The sequence below is a fragment of the Sminthopsis crassicaudata genome, chromosome 3, assembly GCF_048593235.1.
Source record: "Sminthopsis crassicaudata isolate SCR6 chromosome 3, ASM4859323v1, whole genome shotgun sequence".
NCBI lineage: Eukaryota > Metazoa > Chordata > Mammalia > Dasyuromorphia > Dasyuridae > Sminthopsis > Sminthopsis crassicaudata.
The window spans coordinates 236,919,261-236,938,282 of NC_133619.1; the positions used below are offsets into that span (position 1 = coordinate 236,919,261).

The 19,022-nt window shown below is 31.3% G+C and overlaps 1 protein-coding gene across 4 annotated transcripts in view; it reads right to left on the reverse strand.

Annotated features, from left to right (window-relative positions):
• Positions 1 to 19,022, reverse strand: part of CD99 (CD99 molecule (Xg blood group)) — a 56,315-nt gene that overhangs the window by 17,305 nt on the left and 19,988 nt on the right. For 2 of the 4 annotated variants that reach the window (XM_074300230.1, XM_074300232.1), the window contains exons 2-6: positions 15,052 to 15,099; positions 11,031 to 11,066; positions 7,968 to 8,015; positions 6,832 to 6,867; positions 4,509 to 4,565 (exon numbers count right to left, since the gene is read on the reverse strand). In XM_074300230.1, the coding sequence (XP_074156331.1) occupies positions 4,509 to 4,565; positions 6,832 to 6,867; positions 7,968 to 8,015; positions 11,031 to 11,066; positions 15,052 to 15,099 (225 nt within the window). The remainder of the gene's footprint in view (positions 1 to 4,508; positions 4,566 to 6,831; positions 6,868 to 7,967; positions 8,016 to 11,030; positions 11,067 to 15,051; positions 15,100 to 19,022) is intronic. The other 2 variants (XM_074300231.1, XM_074300233.1) reach the window with 1 other exon arrangement.

Genomic DNA, 19,022 nt, shown 5'->3' on the forward strand with positions numbered 1-19,022 from the left:
CACATAGTATTTTTGAAGTTCTTGCTTTTGACTTCTTCTCTTCACAAGACTCTCCAAGTGAAGGTTTTGATTGATGTTGAATTATTTATTTATTTTTATTGTATTGTTTTGAACTCTTTGTGTTATTTTAATCTTTGACTTTTTACTTTGATTCTTTGATTTACTTTATTTTTTATTACTTTTGATTTACTTTGATTTGACTGACTTACTTTTATTAAAGGAATGTAGAATTTATATTTTTGTGTTCTGAATTCCTTTCCTTATATTTATTTTTTATTTCTTTTAATTGGGCAATATGATATTGAGGTTTTCTATTGTGCTTATTTAGCTAGACATTGATATAATCTTCAAATTCCTTTCTTCAAATATCTGACAGCTATTACAATTATTTTCTGTCACGATGATATTTAACATTTCCATTAGGACACTTCCTAAGAGCAGCAACTTTCCTCTAATTGTTCTCACCACAACACTGGCTGCTATGTTTTTTCTTTAAATGATTACAATTTCAATCCTTCTTCATCCATCTTTTTACCATTCTCTTATATCCCCTCTTATTCCTGAGAGACCATAAGAATTACTTTCTTTTCATTATATACCTTTGACTTGATTAGAATATGCATATTTCCCTTTATCTTCTCCCTTCCTTCTCCCCTTTTATGTACCCTCACATTACACAATTTAGTTCCACAAAAGAAAAGAAAGAAGAAAAAAAGAAAAGAAATAAAAGAAAAAAAATCACCACTATCAATGATTAATCTGTAGACATGGTGTTCTGAGGTTTAGTTCATGTTGTTTTGGCAACTGTTCCTCCACAATCACATCTGTTGAAATTTTACTTTTCTATCTTTGTCTCCCCTTGTCTCCTACTTTTTGAAATAAATTTATTAATTATCCCTCTGTTGTTATCTAAATCCCAGAAAAATCATTCTCTTTCTAGTTTGTTTGTTTGTTTTTTTCTGGGATAATTGTTTTTTGTTGTTGTTGCTGTTAATGTTTGTTTTAGTGTATGCCTTCTTTGGCTGCTGTGTTTAACTTTACTGTATTTTTATTGCTGGGGTATTTACAAAGAAAATAATCTGCTCACATATGTTTTGTAGGAATGCTATGAATGCTGTTTTCATTTTCCACTCGTTATTAGTCTCAGAATTGCAAACTTAGTGCACTTGTTCTTTGTAAAAAATTTCATTTTCTTCTATGGTCTAGTGGGTTTTAAGAATAATCTTGAGGTATTCAAATATCCTTTTCTTTATGTTAATTCCTCCTTTCTGCTTACAGAATTTTTGTATAGGTTGGAAGTGTTCAATATAACCACTAAGCATCTTAAAAGTAATCAACGTGATGAGTGTCTTCTTTTCTTTTTCCCTCTCCCTACTAACCTCTGAGTTGATCTATGGCTGCACTTGATTGATACTTTGTTTTCTGTGGTCAGAAGTTCCAAGCAGTTTTCTCACATTATGACATTCAGGACTTCTCATGTCCTTTTAGAAGAATTATTAGCCTTAAGTTGTTACTATACATTTTATCTTTAAGATTACTATGTTTCACTAATACAGAGATTGTATGTTTGTTTTAATGTAATTGCTCTTTATTTTTCTTCTTTCACATCGTCCTTCCCTTCTAGGTCTTGGCGTTCCCAACAATTTTTCTTTCTTGTTTCTTTGGAGAGACTTGCCACCAATGGATTTAAGTTTTTCTATGTGGTTTTGGTCTGCTTTCAGAACTCTAAATCTCTCTTGAGCCATTGCTTTCTTGGGAATCAACAGAGTTCTCTGGCTCATCAGATGGTGATTTATTTCCCTTTGTCTAGCCATATTTTATTCAGATGTTTGTACCCATTTAGATCCATAGTAGGATAACTTTCTTTTTATTATTAATATTTTTGCTGATGATTACTTATCTGTTTATGATTCAAGTTTTCAAATGAATTTTCTTCCTTCTGAGACCTTGATAATTTCAATATTTTTCCCCATATATTTTCCTACTGATCAGTTTCTGACTCCTATGTTTTTTATGACAGATAATTGAAGGCTGGACTCAGTTGACTTAAAATCCTTCAACACTGAACACTTCACTTTTCATCAGTTTCAGTCCTTATCCAGAGTAACCTTCTGGAGGGACAGAACTAGCATCTGTTGGATGACATTCTCCTTTCATTCAGGCATAATGGAGTCCCAGTTGTGACACATGCTAGTCCAGTCCCAACCCAACTGTTTTTGTCCTTTAGTTCTCTGATTAAGCATTGGGGCAACATAGAGAAGAACAAGCTTCTTCTTTTCTATACTATCACTACCTCTTGGGGGGAGAGGGGAGAGACATGGCTGTAATGAGGGGTAGCAGAGTTGAATTCTGTTATTTATAGGATAATGAGGTATGGACAGTAGTATTGGGCATATGTTGATAGACTATAGTAGCAACAGGGAAATTGTTGGGTAGATTCTAGACATAAACCTAGGAGTCTCATTATGCAGCTAGACCAGAGTTTAAAGAATGCTGAGTGACCATTTTAGGAATGAAAGATTAATTTTCTCTGCTATTAATTCATCAGGATATTGACCATTTGGGGGATTTCGTGTTTTAGCTCATGGAGATAACTATAATAACTTTTCCTCTTTCAAATAATTGCTATTTTGGAAAGTTCTCAGAAGTTGTAAAGGTCAATGAAAATAAAATATATAGTCACATCCACTTACTCATTTTCTTTAACTCTTAGGTATTTAAATCACACTGATTAGGATAATAATAGTAAATGGTATCACAAAAGTCCTATTTTGTTAATTTTTCAGGATTTCTGAAAGTCCTTCAGAGCTATCATGATAGTATCAGGACCCCAAAGTCCCTGCGATATAGCTTTATAATTGATATTGCCCTACTTTACCTTTGTATCCCCCTCTCTTCTCCACCTATTACTCTGAGCAATATAATCAAACCAATAATAGTTACCCCTGAAAAGGCCAAATCAATCAATCATCCTATCATCTCACTCACCGAGATTTTTGTTACTTTCTAGATTGTAAATCTGTTGCCTGGCCACTACTCTCCTACATTTTTTCTCTCTTCAAGAGCACAGACTGTCTCATTTTTGTATTTTTTCCCCAGAATGTAACACAGCACTCTTAATGGTTATTAATCTGTTAAAATGATTTTTATTCATTATAATTTTAATAAAATCTAGGTAGCCATCATCTATAGAATTCTCCATCTATCAGTTTAGTAACAATCAAAATAAAATAAATTTAACCTGAAATGATCTTGCCTTTTATTATTGTCTTTTTTTCTTAAAACTTTTTTCTTAGATTTTATTGATGTCTTTTGTTTTTAAAGTCTCTACTTGTATAATTCTCTCACTGGAAGCAATGCAATAAGTATATTTCTTGTCACAAAATAAAAATAATAAGGAAAAAAATCAGCCAAAATAAAGGCTCTTCTTTATCTTCAATAGAAATACCTCAACATATTTAGAAATCACTTTTAAAGATTTATAAAAGATGATTTTAAAAAAACATATAGGCTTGTAGTTCCTAATGTTCTTTTGTTATTATCTTAGTAATAAATTCATCTATAATTTTAACAATTTAATTTAATTAACAATTTCTTCTCCTTTCCTAAGTTATTCAAAAATTTAATCCCTCAATGCTTTCAAAATTGTTTTGTCTCATCTCTCCTATGCCCACCTGGTTCAAATTTCCTGGCTTCTTCCTCTTAAATTTAATTTATATGTCTCCACATAAAATGCTGTTCACTGAAGTATTAAGAATCTACATATGGTGGCTCTACAATAACCAATCTTAAGAGATATTGTGGAATGAATTTGTCAACGTTTTTATTGTCTATTTTGGTTTTCTTTCACTTTCATATATCTTTGACAACAGATATTGTTGCTTAGGTACAATTATCATCATGGAATCCTTTTTTTTCTTAAGTTCCCTATGAACATACAGGGTAAAAGGATCAAATGTCCTCTGAAATGTTGTTTCTATTTTCCTTTTGGAGAAACTAATTTTGCAATATTTATTTGGATCTCAAAACATAGCTTATGAGTTATTCTCTCTAGCTGCCACTTCTTCACTTCTAGTAGTTTAACTGAAAGTAAGAAAGTCAACACTGATGTGGTCCGGTTTCTGACCACAAATAGTGATTACTGGGCCAAGATTCAGAATTCAAGAAAATTACAGACTATCAAAACTCCTAATTCCTCTTTGAGATGCTCTGTGATTACCATAAGGGACATATAATGCTAAAGGCCCTTATGTCTTATTTTTGTGGATTTTATGGCCCAAAAGAATGTCATGCAATGGTTAATCTACTGGCAATAAGCCTCTCAGTATTTAACCAAACTGGTCCTCATATGTGAAAGCTTTTAGGAAATCAGGAACACTTATATTGTATGCCATGCCAAGGAAACATATGAGATGCTTCCAATACTAACCAGAAGTCAATCAATTCTTTATATAAAGGCTAGATATTGAAAAGTACTTAAGATATGAAAAGGGAATGAATTGTCTTACCTGTGTTATCATGATATCCAGGTTTGGGTTTTGGTGGACTAGGTTTTTCATAGTCATCTGAAGATTAAAAAAAAAAAGTGAGAGATCTAACTTTTCAAACTGTAGTGGTAGAAAGGTGGTAATTCATGCTAACAAATTCTTTATCCTTTAATCAATACAAATGATAACAGATTGCTTGAATTAATGTGATGATCTAACTTCATTTACCTACTGAATACAGGCTATGCACCTTCTTCCTTTACTTCTCAAAAATCATCTCACTCAAAATCAGGTATAATACTTCAAAATATACATATGCTACCTATTCTCCAAGCTTTGAGGAAATAAAAATGCCATGACAATGAATTGATTGTAAGTACTGTCTAAAAGAATCCTCTTTTTCCAATACAGGAGGGGAAAATATATATTTAACAAGAGTAACAGCTAGTGAGGATGAATACTAAACTTTGAATTATATGACCTCTGAGATCCCTTTCAGTATCAGAGATACAAATCCATAATATTTTATATATAAAATATATAATTAAAACTTATTTATATATGCCATGAATTTTGATTTTCTTTTAAAAATGTAATTTTCAGGTACAGTGAATAGAGCACCAGCCTTGAAGTCAGTGGGACCTGAGTTTAAATCTGATTTCAGACACTTAACACTTCCTAATTGTGTGACCTTAGGCAAGTGACTTAACTCCAATTGTCTAAGCAAAAAAAAAAAAAAATTATTTTAAAAAGAAAAAGGGTTATAGTTGTAGATAGAACATACATTACAACAAAAACATACATTACAACAAATCTTGGAAGAAGGTGACATAGAAAAATATTAAAGTAGTAACACAACATAGTTAAACTTGATAAAAGAACTACAGTGATTAAAATAGTTGACATATAGTTTTTAAAAATAATATTTGAAAATCATCCTACAGCACAAAACCAAATTCCAAATAATGATCACAACAATGAACAATTAACAAATTCATGACCTTTGGTTTGTTACTATAGATGACCATTAAATGTTTATATTTTCCCAAATATTTTTGAATTTCACAAATTCTGTATTTTTTAGCAGGAGTCAGCATGTTTTCATGTTGTTATATTTCTAGTTCAAGTAAAACATTATTTAAACAACATACAGATAAGAAAAATTAGATAGGTGGCCCAGTAGATAGAGTGCTATGGAATCAGGAAAACTAATCTTTCTGAGTTCAAATATGAGCTTAGGACCTTTCTAGCAGTGTGACTCTGAGCAAATCACTTAACCCTGTTTGCCTGTTTTTTATCTATAAAATGAGCCATAGAAAAAATGCAAAGCACTCCAGTATTTTTGCCAAAAATATCTCACATGGGGTGATAAAGAGTTGGACACATCTGTAAAAATAACTGAACTGACATAGAAAACTTAGAAAAATATATACAAACATATAAATATATATCCACGTGGGTAAGCATGTACACTTCCTGTACATAGTATATATTTTTAAAATTTTACCTAACAGGGATTTTCACATGTTCTTTGTTAGATATGTCAATAGACATATTGAAAGGTCTGTTGATTGCTAAGTTCACAATAGATAAAAAGGATTTTTTAAAAATTACTGTTAAATATCAGTATATATAGAATAAATTTACATACATATATAGGTACATGTATTTGTATACGTGTGTATATATATATACATATATATATATATATATATACACACATATAAAAAAAATATATATATATATATATATATATATTTGGGTCTAATGGCAGCCATCTCTTAGGGGAGGATGGAAGGAGGGTAGAAAAAAGGGAGAAAAAAATAAATATACACAATAATTTTGTTGTATATTTTAAAGGAATACCAAATTGTACATAATATATTTGCAGGTCATGTACAATCATCCCTTTTTATTGTACTATATTATGAAAATACTTTTGTCAACTAATTCCACCTGGCGGAAAAGGGATGGTGTTTTATCTCAAACCACTTACTGGAATGATAAAGAAGGGGTGATGATCCTACTAGTACCCAACTACTAGTACCCTACTAGTCAACACACTTACTACTAATTTACTGGCTCAAATCTGCTGAATAAAAATAATCAATGATATGACATTAGTTATAAGAACCCATCATAGGAATATAAATTATGCTATAATTATGGAACATAAGGTTGGCAAAATCCATTTTAAAAAATCTGAGAAGAACCATATTTTTATACAAAACAACAAACCTTATTTCTTTCTAAATGGTATTTTTAATTAACATTATCTTTATATAAAGTCCTCATCTCTAGAAATATTATCTCATCTTATCTGCTAATTTGAAATGATACTTACCATTTCCTCCAAGAGCCTCTTCTAAATTAAAATCATCTATAAAGAAATTAAAGAACAGTGAAAACAGAGAATACTCATCAGGCTATAGACTATTTAAAATATATATTTGCTAAAAGTTAAGACAAAGTGATGCATTTATAGTTTACATTGTCCTAAAATGTTATTCTAATAATTTGATTCTACTACATTTCACATATTATACCTTTATTCTAATTCCAACATTTATTAATTTTTTGGCATTGTCTTTTTTAGAATTAGCATTATCAGTCTGTGTCCTTTCAAATTTCCAATAAGTACATGATAACTTATATTTTAATTGCTAGTATTACTCTGAATAGGTTTCATACAAGAGGGAATGCTTAAAAGGCACTATGACATCCTGGAAAGGGTGATGAATCTAGTTTTAACTAGCTCAAGTGACTTAACCTCTCTTAAGCCTCAAGTTCTCCATTTGTGTAATAGGGATATCTGTAGATCCTCCCTAACAGATTTGTTATGAGGACCAAATAAGATCATGTATGAAAAGTGATTTTCAAACTTTAAAACAAATATCAGTTTTAACCAGAAAGATGATGTTTAAATTAATAATAGTAATAATAATGATATTTAATTAAGATACAGTTTTAAAGTTTGGAAACTAGGAAAACTGCTGAGAAGAGCAAGACAAATTGACTAAGACTATTTATTATTATCATTCAAATAACACAGTATTACTGCACTATCCAAATTAAACTGTAAAATAAGATAGAAACATGAAGAGAAGATTTTTTTTTCTAAGAGGCACTAGGAAGAGGTAAAAAATCAATTAGCCAATCAAGTTATTAGAACACACTAGAATATGCCAATATCCAAATGAGGATTATCCCTGCCAAATTATTTTTGATGTAAAAGAATCCATCTTCTAAAAGGCTCAATAAATGCTAAATAATATCTAATAGAACAATTCTCCTAAAATTTATTAAATAAGAATGTCAATTTTATTGGCATTTCAAATATTTATCACTAAGTACAAAATAAGCAATCTATTACTGACAAATATAACCCCAACTTTTTCAACACACTTGGTCCCCCCAAAAAATACAACTCACTGTATACTTTAATGAGGCTATTCATATAGCAAAGTTAACATTACTCACCAGGTTGTGGCTTTTTGATAGTTGGAGGTGTTTTCTTTGTAGGTGTTTCTTCAGGACAAAAAAATACAAACCAATAAATATATTATAAAAATGACAAACGAACATAAATCAAAAGTCACATTAAAACATTAATACCAGGGAATATGAATTTTGACAAAATATGTTGCTGGGGCCAATTTTTTCAGTTGTCCCTGAATATACTGTTGAATCTGTTGTTTACTGACTGAAATTTTAATGTAATTAAAATTTGATAGGCCCCACTAATTTAAGTAGGGAATTTAAGATAAAATAAATGTTATGTATTAAAGTGATACATTAAGAAAGTTATATATTAAGGATGAACTTGAAGAAAATAAGAGCAAAAGAGGTAGAAAAAATGGGAGGAAAAAGAAAATATTACCAACATGACCAAGTATTCTTTTTTTTTTTTTCCTCCTTTGTTTTCTGGCTCATTTTTCTGGACTATTTTTGCTTTTTTTTTTTTTTTTTTTTTTTTTTAAATTCTTAGGGAAATGTTTTTAAAGTAAGCCCAAATTAGCTTCTTTGCAGTTTCTACCAATTGACTTTAGAAGCCATGTCCCTAAAGCTCTAAAATTATTCTCAGACATTCAAGTAACTAGATCATTATATAATCACTGCCAACTCCCAAGAGAAAAGTCAGGGGAAGAAGGTATGGATAGGAAACAATGCTTGAGATTAAATTGACTCTCTGTTTTCCATAAGACACTAAAATCAAGACAGGCTTTGGTAAGAAATTAGAGATTATGTACTGGCCTATCTGCTCTTATAGAATAGAAAAATAAGTATAGACTTAGCTTTCTTAGATATCTGATATACTTTACTCCTACAAGATATTATACCTGCTCAGTCCAACTAAAATATCTTCTGCTTAAGTCTATTTTTTTCTAGATCATGTGGACAAAGAAACAAGATCAAAATGTTCTAAAAACAAGATTTGACCTGAAAAATAGAAAAGAACTAGAATATTCTATGTCACCACCTTAAGTACATCATTTTTAATCTTCCTCCATTTTTAAACTTCCATCATCACTACATAGATCAATATTACGATTATCTCAGACTTTGAGAGAGAAAAAGAATGTTGAAAAGGCCAAGAGATACAGATAAAAAGAAAAAGTCAAATAATTTTTATGAATATAAGTAAAGTAAGGAAATAATAGCTACCCAAAGCAGAACTTGGAACACTTATCATGTTAGTTCCCTGAGTGTACTATGGCAGATTACAAAGTCCCAAGCAATTTATTGTAATGTCATTCATAATAACAAAGGACATATTCTATGCAATAAGGTTAATTTTTTTCTACAAAGAAGAAACTTGTCTTTTAGTAAACAGGGTAAAAAATTTAAAAATGCTGAGAATATCTGTTATTCAGCATCAGACAAGGAATGAGATAAATCTAAATCTTGTCCTAGAAGGGGAAAAAACATACTTGTGTTAGATATATGAATTGGGATAAGAACTATAAATCAGTTATCAAGCATTCACTAAGCATGTATTATGTGCTAGGCATTGTGCTACATGCTAATGACATAAATACAATGAATGAAATACTATTTTGCTTTGAGTGGATTATATGGCTGGTAGATATACTGTTGTATGCAAATTATATACAAGGAAGCTACCATGGTGCAGAAAAGGGTAAAGGTAATGGGATTAAGATGAAGTTCTAGGTGGTCCTAGAGATAAGCTTTAAAAGAAACTAAGCTAGGTGACATAGAGGATTGAGTTCCAGGACTGGAGTCAAGAATACAAGAGTTTAAATCCAGCTTCAGGAACTCACCAGCTGTGTTTACTCTGAGCAAGTCAATTAACCCTATTTATCTCAGTTTTCTTATTTGCCAAATGAGCTGGAGAAGGAAATGGCAAACTACTCCAGTATCTTTGCCAAAAAAAGTCCAATATGGGATCATGACATGTTGGACATGACTGAAATACCTGAATAACAAGGATTCCAAGAGGAAAGAGAACTGCATTCTGAGCATGGTAGTCAGTTGTCAATTAAAAATGCAGTTTTTTTTTTTTTTTTTTTTTAATTTCTGAAGTGATTTCAAATTGCTTAATGAGACCAGTGGTGATAAAGATTAAATATGATTTAACATTTACAAAAATACCTAAATGTATATACATAGTAAGTTCCCCACAGTCACAAAAATTAAACTTGTCTATTACTCAAATCATTTTCCTGCCCTCAACAGAAAAGAGGAAAAAAAAAAAAAACCTATTACAGTTATCTGCATATGTACATAGTATATATTTTAAAAGCTTTACCTAACAGGTATTGCCACATGTTCTTTGTTAGATATGTCAATAGACATATTGAAAGGTCTGTTGATTGCTAAGTTCACAATACAAAAAAAGGATTTTTAAAAAATTACTGTTAAATATCAGTATGTATAGAATAAATTTACATACATATATAGGTACATGTATTTGTATACGTGTGTGTGTATATATATTTGGGTCTAATGGCAGCCATCTCTTAGGGGAGGATGGAAGGAGGGTAGAAAAAAGGGAGAAAAAAATAAATATACACAATAATTTTGTTGTATATTTTAAAGGAATACCAAATTGTACATAATATATTTGCAGGTCATGTACAATCATCCCTTTTTATTGTACTATATTATGAAAATACTTTTGTCAACTAATTCCACCTGGCGGAAAAGGGATGGTGTTTTATCTCAAACCACTTACTGGAATGATAAAGAAGGGGTGATGATCCTACTAGTACCCAACTACTAGTACCCTACTAGTCAACACACTTACTACTAATTTACTGGCTCAAATCTGCTGAATAAAAATAATCAATGATATGACATTAGTTATAAGAACCCATCATAGGAATATAAATTATGCTATAATTATGGAACATAAGGTTGGCAAAATCCATTTTAAAAAATCTGAGAAGAACCATATTTTTATACAAAACAACAAACCTTATTTCTTTCTAAATGGTATTTTTAATTAACATTATCTTTATATAAAGTCCTCATCTCTAGAAATATTATCTCATCTTATCTGCTAATTGAAATGATACTTACCATTTCCTCCAAGAGCCTCTTCTAAATTAAAATCATCTATAAAGAAATTAAAGAACAGTGAAAACAGAGAATACTCATCAGGCTATAGACTATTTAAAATATATATTTGCTAAAAGTTAAGACAAAGTGATGCATTTATAGTTTACATTGTCCTAAAATGTTATTCTAATAATTTGATTCTACTACATTTCACATATTATACCTTTATTCTAATTCCAACATTTATTAATTTTTTGGCATTGTCTTTTTTAGAATTAGCATTATCAGTCTGTGTCCTTTCAAATTTCCAATAAGTACATGATAACTTATATTTTAATTGCTAGTATTACTCTGAATAGGTTTCATACAAGAGGGAATTCTTAAAAGGCACTATGACATCCTGGAAAGGGTGATGAATCTAGTTTTAACTAGCTCAAGTGACTTAACCTCTCTTAAGCCTCAAGTTCTCCATTTGTGTAATAGGGATATCTGTAGATCCTCCCTAACAGATTTGTTATGAGGACCAAATAAGATCATGTATGAAAAGTGATTTTCAAACTTTAAAACAAATACCAGTTTTAACCAGAAAGATGATGTTTAAATTAATAATAGTAATAATAATGATATTTAATTAAGATACAGTTTTAAAGTTTGGAAACTAGGAAAACTGCTGAGAAGAGCAAGACAAATTGACTAAGACTATTTATTATTATCATTCAAATAACACAGTATTACTGCACTATCCAAATTAAACTGTAAAATAAGATAGAAACATGAAGAGAAGATTTTTTTTTTCCTAAGAGGCACTAGGAAGAGGTAAAAAATCAATTAGCCAATCAAGTTATTAGAACACACTAGAATATGCCAATATCCAAATGAGGATTATCCCTGCCAAATTATTTTTGATGATCTATTTTGAGATTACAAGAATAAAAGGGAAGACCACAGACAAGTATTCTGGATTTTAGTAGGTCATCTGTAGTGAGAACAATATCCTAAATTTTTCCCCATGAAAATTAGGTGAGTTTTTCCTTAGAAAATTTAAAATCATTAGAGAACTAGTGACTCAGGTTGCTGAAATCAATTACTCATCACATGAGCACAAAATAACCACAAAGAGCTCTGCACGTTGATGAGAAAGTAGACATTATGGACAACTTGGGAACCAGGGAAATCATGTTGGCTCACTTTCTTCCCCCATAATTAAACCAGGCTCTTTACATTGACTTGCCTATGACCCAAAAATGTTTCATTTCATTTCAATATTAAAAATGAATTACCAAGGCCTGAGTCAGGCCTAGTCAAGATAGGATAGGACAAATCATATTTATTTATTTGTAAATAATATTTTATTTTTTCCAATTACACATAAAAATAGTTTTAATACTAATTTTTTTTTTATTTTGAGTTTCATTTTTTCCTTCCCTCCCTCTCTGCCCTGCTCCCCAAGATGCCAAGCATTCTGATATAGATTATATATATGCAATTATATTAAACATATTTCTCTATTAGTCACAGTTCCATGGCATAGTTATGAAAAAGATGAAAAGAAAATAAGAGCTGGAGAATCACAGCCACTATAGCCAACACTGCAGATTTGATCTTTCAACATTAAAATTTTGTTTTAAAATTACATAAAATGTGCCTTTTGGCTTTCCAGGGCCATGTCCAGTTGTCTTGATCTATATCTGGCCACTGGACCGAGGTAGCTCTAGAGGAGAAGGTGAGGGAGGTGATTCTACACAGCCCTCCCTCACTTAAATCCAATTTACTTGTATGTCATGGCATCATCTTCCTGATGTCACAGTCATCTTTTAGAGTGGAGGACAAATGACAACAACATAGGAAATAAAATTTTAATAAGCATATTTAATTGTGTCTATTGTGGTTTTGTTATACTATTGGAATTTCAAAGAGGATTTGAAGTTTTTAAAGATAATGAATGCTTAAAAATTGCTTGTTGAATGAATGAATGAATTAGTGATACTACAGTTTGGGGCATTAATAACTTTTTTTTTTTTTTTTGCTATGGTAATTGGGGTTAAGTGATTTGCCCAGGGTCACACAGCTAGGAAATGTCAAGTGTCTGAGACCAGATTTGAATTCAGGTCATCCTGACTTCAGGGCTGGTACTCTATCCACTGGTGCCACCTAGCTGCCCCAGATTAATAACTTAAGGAATATGGATCAATTAGCAAAAGAAACAATAAATTAGAAAATATATCTTAGTCAAGAATTTTCCATCAACTTTGAGCTAGGTCCAGAACTGAATAAAAGAAGGAAAGAGGACTTGATTACATCTAGGAAAATTCCAAGCTGCTCCATGACACAAAAGCCCATAATTTTAAAAACATAATTACTCTCTCAAATATAATCTGTATCACTATTGTCTCAATTATATTCTGTATCTGTACAACTCAAGAGGAAACTGTGATCAGGAATCAAAAGGGCAAGTGGCCAAAAACCCAAAGGAGAGAATATTCTATTTAATGGCTTGTCTAAGAAGGTTCAAAATGACATTATCAAGGAAATGTATGATCCCAAACTGAGGTGAACTTAGAAGTTCACACACAAAATACATATATACACACGTGTGTGTGTGTGTGTGTGTGTCTGTGTATGTGTATGTATTTATCAAAAACAAATTTGGGATCATCTTTACTATCAGCTACTACTTAGTCATGATGAATGGAGTCATCATCCCACCAATGATAAGATCATTATGACTTTCTGTTCAGTCATCTTTGGGAATAATAAAACTCACAATTGATACTAAATTTGTTATAGATTTTTCACCCTTCCACCAAAAGAGTGAGTGGGTCTCAGGAATTAGTAGGATGAATTGGCTCACAGATTGAAAACACAGCATTATATTACAATGTAGGACATCCTTTATAAAAATGGTGGTTCCCAAGTAGACATGGGGAATTAAGCCAGCAGTTTTCTGTTCATTTATTATTAAGGACTCCTTGCCCTTTATTCTACTCACAGCTAATTCAAAACTGACTTCTTTCTTTAAAAAAGTAGAACCAACTCCATTAAGATTTATAGTTGGTAGTTTACAAGCCTGAATCTTCCAAGACAGAAGCTGACCAATCTCTCTCTGTCACTCTGTGTGTGTCTCCATCTCTCTTTTTGTTTCTATCTCTCTATCTGAATTTTTCTGTCTGTGTCTCTGTGTTTATGTCTGTCTGTCTTTGGTCTTTCTCTTTCTTCACTCCTCTTTTTTTTATTCCCTCCATTACCCTGCCTACTCAGGAAGAATATGTGGTTATAAAGGTACTATTTTGATGGGGGGGGATTGATTAGAGGTCTTTTTTAAATTCCCTTTCTTTCTCTCTTTTCATCTCCCTCTGCTAGGAATTGGGAAATCCACTTATAGATTCATGAAAAGAAAACGATAGCCATGCTCCTTTCAGATATGAATATATACCTTATTCTTTAAGAACTTGTATACGTTTTTCTATTTTAATTAACTAGCAATAATGTTTTTAGAGACTTATGGGTTTGTAGTAAATGAGGAATTTCCCCTTACAGTCATTGTAATTGATAGGTTTCCATTTATACTGGGTTTATAACTTATTATCAAGAAAAACACTTCCCTTACAATCCATGTGCTTTATCATTCTTATTAAATACCTCTCCCTGTTTCAGGCAAAATAAGATGTTGTTTTGTGGGATCCATCTTCTAAGTTTTCTAATGGAACGTTCCTAAAAGACTCCCAGAGGCCTTTTCTCCAATAGATTGGGGATAAAGCACCCTCAGTAACAGTTGGAAGTCTCTTTCCAAAAGAATCCATCTTCTAAAAGGCTCAATAAATGCTAAATAATATCTAATAGTACAATTCTCCTAAAATTTACTAAATAAGAATGTCAATTTTATTGGCATTTCAAATATTTATCACTAAGTACAAAATAAGCAATCTATTATTGACAAATATAACCCCAACTTTTTCAACACACTTGGTCCCCCCAAAAAATACAATTCACTGTATACTTTAATGAGGCTACTCATATAGCAAACAAAGGTAGCATTACTCACCAAATTGTGGATTTTTGATAGTTGGAGGTGTTTTCTTTGTAGGTGCTTCTTCAGGACAAAAAAATACAAACCAATAAATATATTATAAAAATGACAAACGAACATAAATCAAAAGTCACATTAAAACATTAATACCAGGGAATATGAATTTTGACAAAATATGTTGCTGGGTCCAATTTTTTCAGTTGTCCCTGAATATACTGTTGAATCTGTTGTTTACTGACTGAAATTTTAATGTAATTAAAATTTGACTGGATTCTAAGCAGGCCCCACTAATTTAAGTGGGGAATTTAAGATAAAATAAATGTTATGTATTAAAGTGATACATTAAGAAAGTTATATATTAAGGATGAACTTGAAGAAAATAAGAGCAAAAGAGGTAGAAAAAATGGGAGGAAAAAGAAAATATTACCAACATGACCAGGTATTCTTTTTTTTTTCCTCCTTTGTTTTCTGGCTCATTTTTCTGGACTATTTTTGCTTTTTTTTTTTTTTTTTTTTTTTTTTTAATTCTTAGGGAAATGTTTTTAAAGTAAGCCCAAATTAGTTTCTTTGCAGTTTCTACCAATTGACTTTAGAAGCCATGTCCCTAAAGCTCTAAAATTATTCTCAGACATTCAAGTAACTAGATCATTATATAATCACTGCCAACCCCCAAGGGAAAAGTCAGGGGAAGAAGGTATGGATGGGAAACAGTGCTTGAGATTAAATTGACTCTCTGTTTTCCATAAGACACTAAAATCAAGACAGGCTTTGGTAAGAAATTAGAGGAGATTATGTACTGGCCTATCTGCTCTTATAGAATAAAAAAATAAGTATAGACTTAGCTTTCTTAGATATCTGATATAATTTATTCCTACAAGATATTATACCTGCTCAGTCCAACTAAAATATCTTCTGCTTAAGTCTATTTTTTTCTAGATCATGTGGACAAAGAAACAAGATCAAAATGTTCTAAAAACAAGATTTGACCTGAAAAATAGAAAAGAACTAGAATATTCTATGTCACCACCTTTAAGTACATCATTTTTAATCTTCCTCCATTTTTAAACTTCCATCATCACTACATAGATCAATATTACGATTATCTCAGACTTTGAGAGAGAAAAAGAATGTTGAAAAGGCCAAGAGATACAGATAAAAAGAAAAAGTCAAATAATTTTTATGAATATAAGTAAAGTAAGGAAATAATAGCTACCCAAAGCAGAACTTGGAACACTTATCATGTTAGTTCCCTGAGTGTACTATGGCAGATTACAAAGTCCCAAGCAATTTATTGTAATGTCATTCATAATAACAAAGGACATATTCTATGCAATAAGGTTAATTTTTTTCTACAAAGAAGAAACTTGTCTTTTAGTAAACAGGGTAAAAAATTTAAAAATGCTGAGAATATCTGTTATTCAGCATCAGACAAGGAATGAGATAAATCTAAATCTTGTCCTAGAAGGGGAAAAAACATACTTGTGTTAGATATATGAATTGGGATAAGAACTATAAATCAGTTATCAAGCATTCACTAAGCATGTATTATGTGCTAGGCATTGTGCTACATGCTAATGACATAAATACAATGAATGAAATACTATTTTGCTTTGAGTGGATTATATGGCCGGTAGATATACTGTTGTATGCAAATTATATACAAGGAAGCTACAATGGGCAGAAAAGGGTAAAGGTAATGGGATTAAGATAAAGTTCTAGGTGGTCCTAGAGATAAGCTTTAAAAGAAACTTAAGTTAGGTGACATAGAGGATTGAGTTCCAGGACTGGAGTCAAGAATACAAGAGTTTAAATCCAGCTTCAGGAACTCACCAGCTGTGTTTACTCTGAGCAAGTCAATTAACCCTATTTGTCTCAGTTTTCTTATTTGCCAAATGAGCTGGAGAAGGAAATGGCAAACTACTCCAGTATCTTTGCCAAAAAAGTCCAATATGGGATCATGACATGTTGGACATGACTGAAATAACTGAATAACAACAAGGATTCCAAGAGGAAAGAAAACTGCATTCTGAGCATGGTAGTCAGTTGTCAATTAAAAATGCAGTTTTTTGTTTTGTTTTGTTTTGTTTTGTTTTAATTTCTGAAGTGATTTCAAATTGCTTAATGAGACCAGTGGTGATAAAGATTAAATATGATTTAACATTTACAAAAACACCTAAATGTATATACATAGTAAGTTCCCCACAGTCACAAAAATTAAACTTGTCTATTACTCAAATCATTTTCCTGCCCTCAACAAAAAAGGGGAAAAAAAAAAAAAAAAAAGGAAAAAGAAAACCTATTTACAGTTATCTGCAGGGATTGGGGGTAGGGTGTCCCCATGAGCTGGAAAATTTGCATTAAATTTTTTAGCTTTGCACCAGAGCATTCTGATTTTTTTCCCCTCCTTTTGCAGGATATTTACAGTATCTTATTATAAAATTTGAGCTAGGTATTTGGTCATGGGTTTCTGTCATCTGGTCTTCAAATATTATCTATAGATATCACAACACCTCCAAAACTCCCATTTAATTTCTTATGCCAAAATGAGATACATATTTCAAAAGCATGATGAGGAAAATCATTATGTGGAAGAGATAACTAACTGTATATGCAATGGGTATTCCTATCTATGCAACTCTTCTCATAATCATCCTCAGTACAGTGGGTAGATCTCAAGGTTTTGGAAGGAGTGAAATGATAATGGCAGGGAAAAGCCAATATATTCTATTCAAACAGTTTATAGCTTGCCTTAACTACCATTAAACTGTCAGCTGTTCTTGGCTTTGAAGCTCCAACCTCTGTACATTCCTCTCAACTCTCCCATAGCTATATCACAGCTTCCAAATCCCAATTCAAGAAATCCTATGGATGAAAAACTATCTAGAAGGCAAATTTTCAAAAGTAGCTAACAGTAAGATCAAGACATTTAAGGAGGCATCCATAAAGAAAAATGACATTCTGAAGGTGTTCTTTGGAGACCTGTAACATAGGAAGGCCCTACTCAAAATACAAAATTATTTATTTATTGTATACATTCATAAACATGCTCTTCAAGGTCCTAAGGAGGTATAATGCCAAATTTTCTTGAAGAGCAAGTTACTCTAATTATAAATTAATGACTAATATGAATTTGCTCTAGAAAGGGTTGAAAAATGATCCTCTCTTTGCAGTTTGCATAATGGGTATAGAACATTGCACATAATGTCAGATACAAGAGATTTGTTGATAGTTTTTACTAAAATGCTCCTCTTTCTTTTTAATTTTTTTTTTAAATTATAAGAATGGATCACTGGAGAGAAGAAAAGGGATAGATTTACCTCCCCCCCTTTTTTTTTAAGAAATGTGATATAACAAAATAAATAATTATTTTTTCTAAAGAAATAAACAACTAATATAAATCAACTAAAATTACACTCAATCTTCATTTTTATAGGTAGAAAAATGGAAGACTAGAAAGCTTATGTGATTTCCCTAAGGACACACTGCAGCACAGCAGATCTAAGAGGGGATCCTTTCTCCTATTCATGCTGTCACAATCTGGTACAAGATAAAACTTAAAATGTTTATTTTAGTGCTGTAGGAAGTGTGATTTTGTGGATAAGGGACTACTTTCATGTTTACTTAGAAAGATTTTTGTTTTTTAAATCCAGTTCAAGATGAAGAATGATTGAATAACAGAAGGTTGTAGTTGTTTTAAGTAATATTTTTAACATCATAAGCTCATACACCTAGAGTTAGAAGGGATTTCAGAGGCCATTTGCCTAACCCTCCCACTTTATACATAAAAAAAATAGAAATTAAGAAAGAGACATAACTCAGAGATGGTAGCGAGGTAGGATTTGAATCCAAATCTTCTGATGAAGAGCTTTTTTCCCATAGCTAATACTATTTCATAATAAAATTTGCAATATAGTGCCATAATGTTTACAATGTGGCACTATAAAGTTTACAAAATGATTTTCTTAAAACAACCTTGTACAATAACT